The 15,657-nt window shown below is 37.8% G+C and overlaps 1 protein-coding gene across 2 annotated transcripts in view; it reads left to right on the forward strand.

Annotated features, from left to right (window-relative positions):
- Positions 1 to 15,657, forward strand: part of prkg1b (protein kinase cGMP-dependent 1b) — a 147,272-nt gene that overhangs the window by 48,693 nt on the left and 82,922 nt on the right. For both annotated transcript variants that reach the window (XM_088634834.1, XM_088634833.1), the window contains exon 3: positions 4,769 to 4,882. In XM_088634834.1, the coding sequence (XP_088490960.1) occupies positions 4,769 to 4,882 (114 nt within the window). The remainder of the gene's footprint in view (positions 1 to 4,768; positions 4,883 to 15,657) is intronic.

The following is a 15,657-nucleotide window of genomic DNA, read 5'->3' on the forward strand; positions in this document are numbered from 1 at the left end:
GATGCTACAGTTTTAATTTTCCTTTCCAACTAAACTCTGCTATGATGTCAGAATGGGGTTTGATTCTCTGGACATCATGTTTTTGCAATGTATGCTTTACTATTGGGTTGCTGAATATGATTTAATGAACTATAATTAATACACTAAATACCTGCATGATCCTTAGATTGATTAAAAGCAGGTGGCGTTTTAACACAATACATTAACCTTTTTAGATTAACCTCAAACTCTTACCAAATGGATTTCATTGGACTGCAGCTCTAGTTCTTAGCTAGTGATTGAGTAGATCACCAGATAAGAGAAGTTATTGGATTAACTGATCTGTTACCTTTTAGACTGTGAGGATATTAGATAATTTAAACGGTCTTGGAAAATCTTATCAGCAGGAAAGAGTTCGAATAAAATCTCTTCAGTTTTACATTGTCAGTTCCCTTATGCATACCTAGGAGAGATAATGCGTTTCACGAAGAGTTGAATGAATTGAACGTGTTGTGGTATGGCCACTGGGTGGATGGGAACTAAAGCACAATCAGTAAGACAAGATACTGAAAACAGAAACAGCCTTTCTAAACTGCTTAAAAACCCCTTTGTTTAAATATTAATATCATAATGAGACTTTATTATAACATCTTATCCTTTTCCTAGAACTATCATTTCAATCACTGTGACAATTGAACGGTTGCACCAATAAGAAGGATTAATTTCCTTCTTCAGTACCTGCGAGCCATTTTCCTCTGGTGGTGTCTGATAAGAGAATTAACTTTGCTTGGGAGATGTGTGAATTGCACAGCAATAAATCGTAACACTGCGTTTTCAATGATCTTATCTTGAGTTGAGTTATAATTCATCAAGCTCTTGTAGTGTTGGGAAGTGTGTGACGTAGATGCTGGATATTCTCACTCAAGGAGCCACTTATTCAATCCTGAATAAGTTTTTATTCTGGTGATATGACTCAGGCTTGAACCTTTAATGCCAGGGTTATAGAGTCTAACCTTTTGCTTGCTTTTGTACAGTGCCTTGAGATGCTTCTGAAAGAAACTTCATCAATAAAAATCAATTTTAATAAATTAAATTGATTGATAAAGTTCTGTTTATAAAGGGATAATTGAATGCTATGATACAGGTAAACATATCCTGTATGAATTTGTGAATGTAGTTCATACAAATTCATATTGGTGTGATCTTGTTTTCCTCTTAGGTGTTATGATTGACACCAGATTGTTTCAAACAAACTGAAATGCAATGAAATTCTAATGCAAGGAAGAGTGAATCTGCAATTGCTGTTGTGTAGAATCTTGGCCTGTCTGTTAATCTGTGACTTGGTTGCTTAAGAATAAGACAGGTAAAGATGGTAAAGGTTATTACCAGAAGAAATCAAGCTATGAGATTCTAGCACACTTTTCTTTAACACGTTCTTAGTAGACATAACATTGCTGAGATTTATGGTGTTGGGATATACAGTATATTTTTAACAATCACTAACACTTGGCTGTGACATGAAAGTTACACTAATTTTTAAATTGTAATATTTATTGTTATTGTTTCTTCTCAATTTAATTTTAAGCATCATACAGTATGTTAGCTGTTTCTGATTGCAGCTTGGGACATTTTTTTTCTATATTGAACACCATTAATATTAGGTTTGGACATTGCTTCTGCAATATGACACCTAATGCAAAATAATTATTTTGTCTTCCTCAAACGATTGGTTGGAGGAGTCATTTTTATTTCGATATGATCTGAAAAAAAGCCCTGTAATATTTTCAATTTTTTACTTCAGACTTATCAATAGAAGCCAATAGCAATGTAAAAATTATTAAACATTCCTATCTGTCCCCCACGCCCATCTACTGTACACTCTATGGGTGACAGGACCTTCTCCTGTTATGCTCTTGAACTCTCTCCCCAAGGATATCAGACAGTCAGCTTCTCTGGGTGGGTATTCAGTACCCCTGTCTACTATCTCCTTCATTGTGTATTCTCATTGTGCTTATCTTGTATTTTTTTCACTGTTGTAGTTGTCATTCTGTAAAGGCTTTAAAAAGCCTCCTTTAGAGACGCCATATAGAATGAAGTTTATTATTATTATGTTGGGGTGGTAAAGAAGCAATTTGAACTTGTTTGCACTGCAGGTGGGGAAAGAAAATCTCAGTCCTTATCAATCAAATTACTTCAGGTCATGGGGTGCAGACTTTTAATAACAAATAGAAATAAAGGAGTGTTATGTGCTGGTAAACTGAAATTTGGGAATTCCACCGTAGTGTAAGGATTCAGTTTTAATGGGAAATAATAACTAAATTATTGCCGGTCCCTGACATGAACTGTTTTGTTACACGGATGATTTAACTGCATATTAATGTGCAAATGAACGACAACACTAGTAAAGAGCTGAGCTGCTCCTATGTGCAAATTCATGCATCTGACCTACTGTTTGTGCACATTTGTACCAGTCTCTTAACATAGTCACTAAATTTCACTGTGGTTCTCCAGATGAACCAAAAGCCCCTCAAAGACAGTTGCCCTGTTGCAGATAACCTGTCTGTGAGATTAGTATAAATGCTTAATCCTGCATTATCCCATTGGTTGCTGGTTACTCTTCATTTTACGGGAACCAGGGTCATAGGAGTAACCTAATGTTTTGTTGTAATGCAGAGCAACTGATCCTGATGTTGTTTGTTTCAGGACATAATTAAAATTTCTGTGCATAGCCGAAATGAGCAATATCGTAATCTTAGGAAGATCTTCCTAGTGGGAATTTTCCAGATGACAAAATAATTTTACTTCCCCTCTAGCAAAATACCAGATGCAGTGTGTGAACAATCCAGTAACTGACTCCTACCCTGCCATATAGACTGCTCAGCTATTACGGTAGCCACTTTGGCCTTTCTGACATTCATTCCTGATTCACAGTATTTCCCTGGAGTGTATCTATCTCTGGGACACCTGCGATCTAAAAATGAATACAAAATCAGGTAGCTGGTGTTTTCATGTTAACTCAGAAAACAGCTTCTAAAAATAAAGACATTGACCCCAACAAGCACAATTCCAGTGGTTACTCTGGAATCAAATTAGATGTTTCAGATTTTTAATGGTTTATATGCCTTGATGTCAATACTTCAGTAATAATTAAAAACAGGAAAAAAGAAGCAGTATACTCTCACCCTGTATAGTAAAACAATCCAAGCTGGAATAGACCTGCATAAATTTGTTAACTGAAAAAGCATGGTGACATTAAAATGAAAAGGGATTACCACATACTGTACTATATTTTAATGAGCTTGCTGTCTAATTTACATTGTTTTCATGATGGGTTGATGGAGATGGAGGTAGTGGGGGGCTAATTAATATAGCCAAGATGGTTATGTTCTGTATCACTTGGCTGTTTTGCCTTTTCAGTAATCCATTGATTCCATCTCTGTGTCAGAAACATAGCTATGGTTCTGTTTACTCCACATGAGGATATTGTGGTTGAATCTAAAAAGGTTTTCAATAGAGATTATGCACCTCATGTGTGGCACTAAATTTTCACAAAAAGATTATAATAAATAAAATAAACTTTAATTTATGAATAATGTAAATTTCTAATAGTAGATTATTCGAATGTAACAGTAATAGTTCTATAATTCTGCTTTCTAGTTATTTTTCTTTATATCAGCCAGTATATACCATTGTATGCACTTTCTAAATAAGGATACAAAAGAGCTTCTGCCTTACAATAAGTATTATTCCTGAGAGAAGTGAAAGCCATTGACTGTTAAATAAGTCCCCTCATTATTACAAGAGAATTTAGACTCCTATCTGGGACATATAAAGAATGTTATAGCCTTTACGGTGGTTCAGTCAGCTGGTAAAGAAAGGAATTTCTGGGGTTGGTTCTTCGTGCTTTGACACTGTGACCTTTGAGCTGGGCTGGGGAACAAAAGAGTGTGCAATATGGCACAGGATGAGATGGCAGCTCGCCATTCCGATGCTAAAGAAAACTCTCCGTTTCTAAATCTGTTGGATGAGGTGTTCATGCTCAAGTACTGGACACTTCCACTTTGAACTTGCAGGCCAAAGCAAGTGTTTTCATCTACAGTAGCTTCAGGTAAAATCGCTAATTTTGAGAAAAACACCTTTCTTAATTTGGTTATTTCTGCCTTTAGGTTTTGGATGGAGCTGTGTGTAAGCTGCCTTGTCATATATACTGTATATATCTGCCAGTAATTTCAATATTTCACTTTATTCAGCCCTACACATTATGACCTGTACAATCTCATGTATGTTACAGTAATGAGCTGCCATTCAAAACCCACACAGCAGTAAGCTGACATACTGTAGGTGCCCTGTGCTAGAAGGGATTGAATTTTCTTCCAATACAATGTGAAGGCTAAGCTGGACGTACATTCCTCATCAACTAGACCTGTTTTGTTTGTCATTGTTGTATGAACTTTGCATGTGGTTACTGTATTAAGCTCAATTTGATCTTGAGCCCCTTGGATATCAGTATTTCGACTGGAATCACTGTTCAGGTATGTTTTGTAAGCTCTCAGTAGTATTCTATGATCTCTTCACAAACATATAAACAAAACATAATAAAATATATATGAAGATCATAATAACCCGGCGATACCTGAACACAAGTGTCTGCCACCCACAAAATACTAACCAAATCCTGGTGGCTTTCCATTAGCTAGATGCAAGACATCTGTGTAAGAAATTAAATTTGGAATTTCGTGACAAGCTGTTTATTGAATATAAATAACCCTTTTATTTATTTATTTTTTAGATGGAAAGGTTGAGGTGACCAAAGAAGGCATGAAGCTGTGTACAATGGGACCAGGAAAAGTTTTCGGAGAACTGGCCATCCTTTACAACTGCACTAGGACAGCAACAGTGAAAAGTAAGTCTTTACAAGGGACAAGCGGGCTTTAACGAGCAACACACCTTAGGCACAGGCTTTCCTGCAGGCTAAAGAAAGGAAGGGCTGTTTGTTAAAATACCGTATCTGAAGAATGCAATGCTCCTCATCATGATCTGATTTTCCTTTTCCTTCTTATCATACAGTGCAAGTTTTAAATTCAGAGTGTCACTTAACAAAATGTTGAGTCTCGTTCTCGTTGAAGAAGGCACGCTTCTTGATTAAATTGGCTCTGCAGCCCCCTGTACAGGAATGTGGTACCTGATTGTGTCTTTTGCTTCGAGTCTCATGCAATATCCTGATCTTGTTCGTCTGTCAGGGCCATAGTGCTACAGTACATACAAGTGTAATGACTATTACTAGCCTAGGGAGAAATGCTTTCATTGCATTGTATCAAACATTCATTTAGCATATTGTTTTTCAAGTGTTAGATCACTAATGGTAGAAACATAACTTAGCTTGAAGTGCTAACATTAGTTTTTCACAATATACTATGCAAGTGGATGTAGTTGCTCCAGAAATAAATAAAGGAAAGGGGAAGGGCAACAAAAAATAAAACTGACATTTGTGTCATCTAGATATATAACTGGTAATGTATTACAGGCATATCAGTTCCCCAGAACTAAAACAAATGCAAATTATAGGGGTAGCAGCTGCAGCGTTGTGAAATTCGATTAAGCAATTTTATGTGCTGAAACTGCTTCAATTGTTTTCATATTTCAAAATGTAATATTAGTCTTTCCAAAAAAAACTCGTCGCCCCCGAGATATTTCTTAGGAAGCTCTGGATCTGCACTGGAAATAAAAGGAAATGGGATGCACGTCTTCTAGAGAAAAGGATTTCATTATTTATGAGATAGATCTATCACTTTGTAAGGGAACTTGCAGTTAGTATGTGAGGAAAGCGGAACTCTGTTTATTTGGTTTCCTGTATTAAATTAGTACATCGTAGCTTATTGTTCTTTTTAGTTTTTATTTTTAATTAGATAACCTCCTCTGTGTGACCCACTGATTAATGTCTGTTTTGATAGGAGTTAACTAAAATTAAAGATGAATTCTGTTTACAAAAGAGGGTTCTGAAGCAAAGGTTGGATGTAATCATTGGATAAATGAGCCAGTTTACTAAACTAATGTCCTCTGTAGAATCAGACCTGGCATTGAGATGCTCTGTAAAAAATTAACTATACATATGAATCAGAGAAGTACAAGAGAAGTAGCTTGTTTGTGTTACATTCAACTTATAGTCTGTATTCCAAAATGGCAGGATGAGTCAGTTTAAAAATGTTTATTATACAGTGTACTTTTTTGTCATTTAGGTGGCATATCTGAAGGAAGAACTACTGTAAGGAACTGCTGTCTGTGATATATCTGAGAAAACTCTGTCCACTGTCAATCACAAATTCAATCCCTCCATATAATTTTGAGAGCAGTGTCTTAGAAATAAAACCCCATTCAATAAATATAATAAAAAGGTGGACAATGAAGTGGTGCTGCCTTTTTAAAATTAGGCATCTGTCATTTTCCTTGGTCTTCAGAATTCATTCCTCCAGTTTCTTTTGTAAAGTAGAAACCACTCAAAGTTTGAAATAAAAAAAACACCAAACCCTGTTTTAAAATCTGTTCTATCTACTGTCTATCTACTTAATATATTAACTGAAGAACTGCATAAACAGAGGTTTCTGTCTGTAATGGGAGGATTCAAGCAAGGAAGCCTTCGTTAGTGTGATTAATGCCCGAGGGTCTGTGGGAGTTCCACAGTACAGGTTCTTTAAATTGATCTGTCCAATGTTTGATCAGCGAAACGTCTTCCAATTTAAAAATTAATTGAACCCAAGAGTGTATTACGAGAAATTCTATACTTCAGCCCAACATTTCTGAAGTTTTTTTTCTGAAGTATTCGCAGGCCAGGTAGGACTTTAGGATATCTAGTTTGATATTTTTGCAATAACTCTGAAAAGAACAAATATACATGGCCTTTTTAAACAAAAACAATAGTAACACAACTCAGTAACAGCCCTGTCTTATACTTAATCAAAACTCTCTTTGCAGTTTACAATAATGTTTTAATATTTTGATTAAAGAAGAGGCTGATGGTGGCATGATAGAAATCTTTTGGTATCTGAAAATTGTGCTCCATGTGGAATACCTATTCTCTTCACTGTCTCAGATGTTTTCCTCCTCCCCTTTAGTCTCCTGTTGATATATCTTTTACTTCTTCCCTCTTGTTCTCTCTTATTTTTATCTTACCAACTGAGTGATACCAAAGAGCCAGGAATCATTTGTCTTCTTGAAAATACTCCACTGGCTTTTTCTGGAGGTATTTTATTATATAAAGTATTGCTGAAAAACAGAAATACAGAATGGTATTAAATTATTATCCCTCTCTTAATTTTTCAGATTTAATTGAAAATGTGTTGATAACGGAATAAAATATAATATAAGTGTATATTTATTAAACAGATTAACCTGTAGCTAGAGACAAATGTCACTCATTTAAAACACAGAATCCTTTAAAAAAAACAGTAATGACTAAAGTATCTTAATTCAAATAAAAATTTTCATTCCAAGCAGTTTAGGCCTTGGGCTAATGCACACAAGTGATAAGCCATCTGATAAAAGGAGGGTATACAGCAATGGTTAAAAACCTGTTTGTTCTTTTATTGTGCCTTGGCATGGATTAGTACTGAGTAAACTGCAGGGTGGCAGAGATAAAGGCCTGTTGCTGGAGGTTTGATGTGGGGAGATAGTCATGAATCTGAAGCCTGACTCAGCCCAGCTCTGTGTCAGTGCTCATTTACAGCTGGGCAATGTGCGGGACATAGCCTTAAAATGAAATATACTGTACAGCGTTATATCTTACATCTAATGTATTAGAGAAGTCCACTTAAATTGTAGGTATGAGGATCAGGAGGACATAAGGAAGCGCTCTTCTGTAATCAATTTGCCACCTTGTCATTTAAACTGCATGCTTACCAAGTAGTTTGTTGCCATAGTGACAAATTCATCCGGACCATTTATGCTGAATTTCAGGGAAAAAATGCTTCCTGCCATATATTTCACCTTCATCTGTTAGTGGTGCCCTTTTGCAAAAAGCAGACAAAACAAAGGATATTGCTTCATTAATGCCTTCTTGTGTCTCTTGTCCGTAACCCAGGTAAATGGCTTTTTAAAGAAGATGCAATTGCACTGCTTATCAAGTGCCCTGGACTGTAGTTGTAGATTAAGAGCAGGATGCATGATGATGTGCAGACTAAACTGCTGAGCAGAAGATTGTCCACTTAAAGGGGAAAGGGCCTTATTCAGTGTGGAAAAAGTGCACTTTGCTTTTTTATTGAAATATTCTTTATACTGTATATTGAAACCTGACTTTGATTATTGAACACATTCTGAAAATGGCTTCAAATAACCCTGCAGATGTCCTGCACTGCTAATGTTAGATACTATTCAATAGTTCTCAAAGGAACTTAGTGAATCAGCAACAGCAGTGTGGGCCGATTGTTTCATATTTCAACTGCACAATCTGCCTGCAGTTTCTCTTTGTGTGAGCTGCTACCGACCACTGTGCTGAGTGCTAATTAGGTCTGAATTTCTTTGGTGACCTTTATCATTACATTTCAGGATTCTAAAAATTTCAGTTAACCAGTTCCCAAACTTAGGTTTTGATGTTCCAATCATAATGAACTGACATTAATCCTGTCTACAAATGATATTCCTCTCAACCCTGCATTATTCTGGTTCCTCTTGTTAGTACTGTTTCTGTCACGATCGTAAACCCCTCCTCTTAAGGACGCTCCAGCCCTTTCTTATTTTATTCCTGATCTTCTGCACCTGCCTCCGGTTCCTGCCCCCCATCCTATAAAAGCCAGACGTTCCTGCCAATCTGGGCTCAGCTTTGAAAGATGGACGCCCGGAAGGCCGCCTTCCCGTGAGTCCAGGAGCGACTCGAAGGCATAGGCTTCAAAACGGCGTCCTGACCTTCTGGGTCCGGGACTGGGAGCGTCTGGTCCCGTTACCCCCCTTTTATTCCCCCGATCCTTCGCCGGATCCTACTCTGGCTTTTAACCTCATTCGTCTGTGTCAGGATGGATCACCTGGCGTTGGACATTGGCTTTCCCTTTTCTTACGGACTCCCTTGGACTAGTTTGCCCTGGACACGCCCCACTGAACACCAGCGCACCTTGGACACGTCCCCTGTTCTTCTTCCAGCCCCTAATCTAGTCTTTTTCCCCGTGTTTTCTCACTCCTCTCCGGATTGTGCTGTCTGCATAGGGTCCTGAAAAAACACTTAGTGACAGTTTCTTATAAAGCAAGCAAACATTGTGTTTGGTTCTATATAACAGAGCATAGCATGGCCTAATCTAACCACTGTTTTCCAGTACAAAAATGTAACGAGTTAATTTTATATTTTTAATCTGCCGGAGTTTGCAGGTAATGCGTCTCACTTACCTCTTGCCTTGACCCCACAACTTCATCAGGGTGGGCCCAGAGTTTTTTAATGGCTCATGTTAGAGGAGGTGTGTGGTTGAATATTCAGCCTTGTATCATGTGATTTGGGGATTAGCTGGTGAGAAAATGCTTCAAGAAGATGATAACAAAATAAAGTACACAAATGGATTGACGATGACTAATAAGAGTCAGGCCATGAAAGTGTGATGTAGTGCAGGGTATCCTTATTTGTTTTGTCTCAAATGTCATAAAAGCTTCTTTTTTAGAACTTAAGCAAGTTTCTTATGAATAGAAACTATATTATCAAAACTGCTAAAATAAATTAAAAAATGAAAATACGCTTTAGATTATTTCTTTGCTGAGGAAGGTAACGATATGTATTGCTCCCATTGAGCAGGAGCTGCAGGCCACGACATATTGAACGGTTTGACATTAAACAGGGTGTAATTTCTCTTTACCTTGACTGGAAGAGGAGTTAGACGATATGTTCTGCATCTGTATCTCATATTAATAGCTTAATACTATTTTAATCAATGTGATTGTCAAATGTTAATAATGATGATAATAATAATAGCTGCAGTAAGTTGGTGTGCCCTTTTCAGTAACATTTGTGCAACCATGACTGTAACAAGGCTCTGTTTAATGATAGTTTGCTACCTCTGTTGATGTAGATGTGTTAAAGATGTGTTTTCGCATTCTGCCTTCAAACATTTGATCATTGAAGGTTACAGCAGTAGAATCAAACTTGGTTATTTGCGTTCTAAGGAACGGCAATCCACTGCCGAGTTGCTGAGGAAGGAAACGATACGTATTGCTCCCGTTGAGCAGGAGCCGCAGGACATATTGAACAGTTTTACATTAAACAGGATGTGATTTCTTTTTCATTTCCAGCTTAGTTGATTACTTAAAATAGGATAAAAATGTCACACTAATCCCATTTAAAAGAAAATAAATCAAGCCTGGCAAATTGCGTATTTATCATAAACACAATTATTGACTCTCTCCCAGCTGTGGCGGGGTTCTCAGAAAAATCTTCCTTTGTAAATAGAATTGTATTATAGTGGTGTTCATTGAAGTAATTGGCTGTAAAAAAATGGCCCAGTGTAATGCTGTACATTGTACGTCCTGGTGGGCCTTACTGTTTCTTTTAGCTGCACACTAAGTACCCAACTTTATCTCATTTTCTGCTTTTTTTAGAAGTCAGCCTGTTGAGGATGACAAAGTAGTTAGAAAAGGTTTGTAACCTCTGTCCAAATAATTATAAACAATAGAGACAGTCTAGAATCTAGATGACTTGCTTGGATAGGCAAGTTGTTGACTTTGAATTTAAGCAGTAGTGTCACTGCAGGAAATGTCAGTACACACTATGGTGATTATCGTTTGTCACTAGTAGGAGTGTGATGGGATTGCAGAAGGAATCTATTTTGAACTGTAAAGAGTGCAAAGAAACACTTATTGAACATGTTAAAACGCTTGTTTTATTTAACAAATATTGTTCTGTTGGAATTAATTTCCTTTGTTAACTGCAGTTAGTTTATTTTTTGTAAAATAAATGTAGATCAACAAATGATTAAAAAAAGGTTTAGTGGCTCCTCACTTGCTGGCGGTCTCTACCTAGCTGCGGGTTCCTGATATTGCTGCACAGCTCTGCCAAGCAGGATAACTGGGCTTCAGCTAGAGGTCTCAGGCGCCCTGCCACGGTGCTCATGGGGTCTTTCTGCTGCTGTGGTGCTGCGAGGTGAACAGCCCCTGGGCCTTGCTGATCTTTCCTCCTTTTTCGTAGCTGCTGTAATGCCTCTGGGGGGTCTAACCACAGCATGCTCCTGAATGAGTGACTCACTCAGCACCCCATGCACTCAATGCTGAAGCTAAGACACTGGGGGATTTCCTTTAATACATTATTTATTTTTCTCTTTCTGACTTTTATACCATATCTCAAGAGCATCATTCATCCCCCCCCCCACCTTTATTACAGTTATAGCTCCTTTCTTTGCATTCTCTGAGGGAAACATCCAATGAGCACAGCAACCATTATAGCCCCCCATTGCATTAGAACAGACCTGCTCTGCACTGCCATTGATTTCCTCACTTCTCACATTTCCATAGATTTTTCTGTTTCTTTTTCTCCTTGTCATTTTACTAAAATGTAATGCTCTCTTCACTTTGTTCTCTTCTTTTGTCATTGAGTTTCTTCTCAGCTGCAGTGAAACCATCTGTAGCAGATTTCTATGCTAGTAGTATCTTTGTGTCAAACATCATAATAATATTGCATTTATTCTCCTTTTCGTAACTTTTGTATCTTTGTGTAGGCTCCTAAAATGGCAGACTCCAGAGTCACACATTGACTGTAATTGAATTTGAGTCCTGACTTGATGCTGGATCACTTCTAATTTCAAGGCCCCTTTGCCTTTTTCCAGATTTGACAATAAATTACAGTAGCACAAGTGCACTCAGCGATGTCTAGCAGTGCCATTCCTTGAATTTGCTAGATATGTTGGCTTCTGCTTACAAGAGTTACATCAAAATATTTTAAAAGGTTTGTCATATGTAAATATATGCTTTAGAGACACCTAGTAGGTATTGTTGTCTTGCAGCTCTACAATTATGGTCTCAATTCTGGAGCTGGAGCACCTTCTGTTGGAGTTTGCATGTTCTCCTCATGTTCACATGTATTTTCTCCTGGTGCTTTGATTTCTGCCCACTTTGAAAAGAAAGGGTTGTAGATTGACACCCTTTTCTGAATTGCCTGTTGCCTGAAAAGCAGGACAGAGCCCCTCCCTTGCTATTTTTCCCTGTAACCGGTAGCTCTGCCTATAGACGGGATAATGTTCAGGTTGTGGTTTATGTTATCTATAATCATTGGCAAAACAATAGAGGAAGAAACCACACAAGAAGGGAGAATTGCGTTGACCCCTTTTTTAAACCACTTCCTCAAACTGGTTCTGTATTTAAACTACCTGAAACGGAGCACAAACGTAATTTTAAATAGTATCTGTTTCAAAGACCATTTTAATGCTTATAGTATTTGCTCTCGCTATTTTGTATCTCAACAGCCTGTGAGATTCCATAAATAGTGATTTTTGGATAATGTATTTCAATAATGAAATAGTGATTTTTCAGACATTATGCACTGTACCATCTGGAGTAAAGATAAGATGCTGTATTAAATATTGCAGGCAGGATGTCTGATCCGTCCTATGTGAATTCTGATAATAAACATAGGCAGTTATCTCTATCAGCTTCCATCTTGTGTGATTTGTTTCCTGTCTTGTTTTGCCAAAAATTATTTATCCTGGCTAGTATCTACTATAGGTTAAGTAATGAATGTGGAATATGTAATTGAACAGACATGTTCTGCATTATCTTTAGTTAGTTGAACTACTGTAATTCAGTAGAATATAGAGGATAACTGGCCTGATATATCCATTTCGATTTAGTAATTGAGCAAGGATGGAAGCACAGAAATAATTTCTGTACGGTACACATTCTATCAGCTACCATTAGCAGGTTAATTTTACATTTAAATTAAGTGTAGGAGTTCAGAATATGTATAAGATACATTCGTGCTGTTTTAGATTTCATGTATTTGCAAATGTAGTTCTGAATGTTAATAAAACATTAAATTTGTCAGTGCAAGGATGTGGAATTTCATTCCCCCAGTAACAATATATTACAACTCTTTTGCATATGCTTGTAGTGCCATTGATGGTCTATATCTCACAAGGCACACGATTCTTCAACTTTTCAACTTTAAATACGTGTACATACACACTGTTGAAAGATTAGATATCGCACTCCTCTGTATGAAGAAAATGAAAGTATATAATGAATGTGAAAATGGTTTTATTGGACTCATGAATGTAACAGATCAGTGCATAGATTGCATTTACTGAATTGCTTAAACATTTCAGAACTTCCTTCTCTTTATTAGAAATACTAGAAGACATCCTTTGAAATGTGTAACAGGCAGGATCTTGGCTGACTATCTTATAGTTAGCTATCTAGGAGCATTTCTAAAAAATGTCTTTGCAAATGCATATAACCAGCTCTGTCACATTAAGTATTCAAAAGGGTGAAAACACATCACAGATCAACACATCAGCCTTGAACAGATTACCACCACCATGTTGGCAGCAGTAGACACTGAAAGACAGAAAGGATACAAAGAGAAAATGCCTTTGGAAAGATATTTCCTCACCCAAACCAGACTGGAAAAAATACCTTTACTGTAAATGTGGGCGTGAGGATGCTTCACGGATAATTAATTCGTCTCTTAATTCACCAAAAAAGTGACACCAATGTGACATATAATGAGTCAAGAATATAAAGAGCCGGCAGCCATATCACCCTGCAACTCACAACTGGCAACCCACTGAAGCTAAGCAGGTGTGAGCCTGGTCAGTACCTGGATGGGAGACCTCCTGGGAAAAACTAAGGTTGCTGCTGGAAGAGGCGTTAGGGGGGCCAGCAGGGGGCGCTCACCCTGCGGCTCATGTGGGTCCTAATGCCCCAGTGTAGTGACGGGGACACTATACTGTAAACAGGCGCCGTCCTTCGGATGAGACGTAAAACCGAGGTCCTGACTCTCTGTGGTCATTAAAAATCCCAGGGTGTTTCTCGAAAAAAGTAGGGGTGGCCGGCATCCTGGCCAAATTTCCCCATCGGCTGTTATCAATCATGGCCTCCTAACAATCCCCCTCTGTGAATTGGCTTCATTACTCTGCTCTCCTCCCCACTGATAGCTGATGTGTAGTGAGCGTTCTGGCGCACTATGGCTGCCGTCGCATCATCCAGGTGGATGCTGCACATTGGTGGTGGTGGAGGGGAGTCCCCATTACCTGTAAAGCGCTTTGAGTGGAGTGTCCAGAAAAGCGCTATATAAGTGTAAGCAATTATTAATTATTATTAAGAAATACAGCACTTAAAAGTCCTCTTTCTAACAATGTTATAATGGTTCTCCTTCACTCACAGTCCTGTGTCTGTTTCCTGAATTCCTGAGAAAAACCATAGACTTTGCAAACAAATATTTACAGTACATTACCCTAAGATCATGTTTCTGGAAAACTCTTGGGGTGATTTGGAACAGAAAAAATAGTCTGTTTTTTAGAGTTGCCAAGACAGATTTTCTTTTCTCCTGCTGGTTGAAAATATCATTATGTTTTCTTTTATTTCATGCAATGAAAGAACTTATCAAGTAAAAAAGAAAGTACACTTTGCTGATATACTGTGTAAAAATTGGTGTAGCCACAGAAGTCAGTTGATTAAGCAAAGCCTAAAGCAATTCTTTCAGAGAACCTCATTACTGAAAGCAGCTAAGATTGTTGTCAAACCGGGAAAAAAACCAAATAAAAGTCAACCACGGTCTAATTAAGATTTATTATTTGCAGCAGGCTAAGGAAAGAGGTTGTTGACAAACATGAGACAGCATAACTGACATATACAACAATAAGCCTGTGTTGTGCAACTAAGTACAAACCATTCTCTGTTACGTTTTAAGGTAGCATAGGTTTTGGTACAGCCTGTGTGAACATGTGCAGTGGCAGAAGGTTTTGTCCATCAGCTTTGAACAGTGGAGGGAAATCTTTGACTGACCACTGATACTTACCAGAACATGTTCAGGTGTCTGTTTTAACCCCTACCCTGTACTGCACAGACAAGTGTGCCAAAAAGCTGGCCTCACACTCCAGAGAGTCCTGGAGAATTACATCACATCATGTTACACTACAGTCCCTTGCGAAAGTATTCGGCCCCCTTGAACTTTTCAACCTTTTGCCACATTTCAGGCTTCAAACATAAAGATATAAATTTTTTATTTTATGTGAAGAATCACCAACAAGTGGGACACAATTGTGAAGTGGAACGAAATCTATTGGATTTTTGAAACTTTTTTAACTAATAAAAAAATGAAAAGTGGGGCGTGCAAAATTATTCGGCCCCTTTACTTTCAGTGCAGCAAACTCACTCCAGAAGTTCAGCGAGGATCTCTGAATGATCCAATGTTGTCCTAAATGACTGATGGTGATAAATAGAATCCACCTGTGTGTAATCAAGTCTCTGTATAAATGCACCTGCTCTGTGATAGTCTCAAGGTTCTGTTGAAAGCGCAGAGAGCATCATGAAGACCAAGGAACACACCAGGCAGGTCCGTAATACTGTTGTGCATAAGTTTAAAGCCGGATTTGGATACAAAAAGATTTCCCAAGCTTCAAACATCCCAAGGAGCACTGTGCAAGCGATCATCTTGAAATGGAAGGAGTATCAGACCACTGCAAATCTACCAAGACCTGGCCGTCCCTCTAAACTTTCAGCTCA

The sequence above is a fragment of the Lepisosteus platostomus genome, chromosome 6 (genome assembly GCF_059453375.1).
Source record: "Lepisosteus platostomus isolate fLepPlt1 chromosome 6, fLepPlt1.hap1, whole genome shotgun sequence".
Taxonomy (NCBI): domain Eukaryota; kingdom Metazoa; phylum Chordata; class Actinopteri; order Semionotiformes; family Lepisosteidae; genus Lepisosteus; species Lepisosteus platostomus.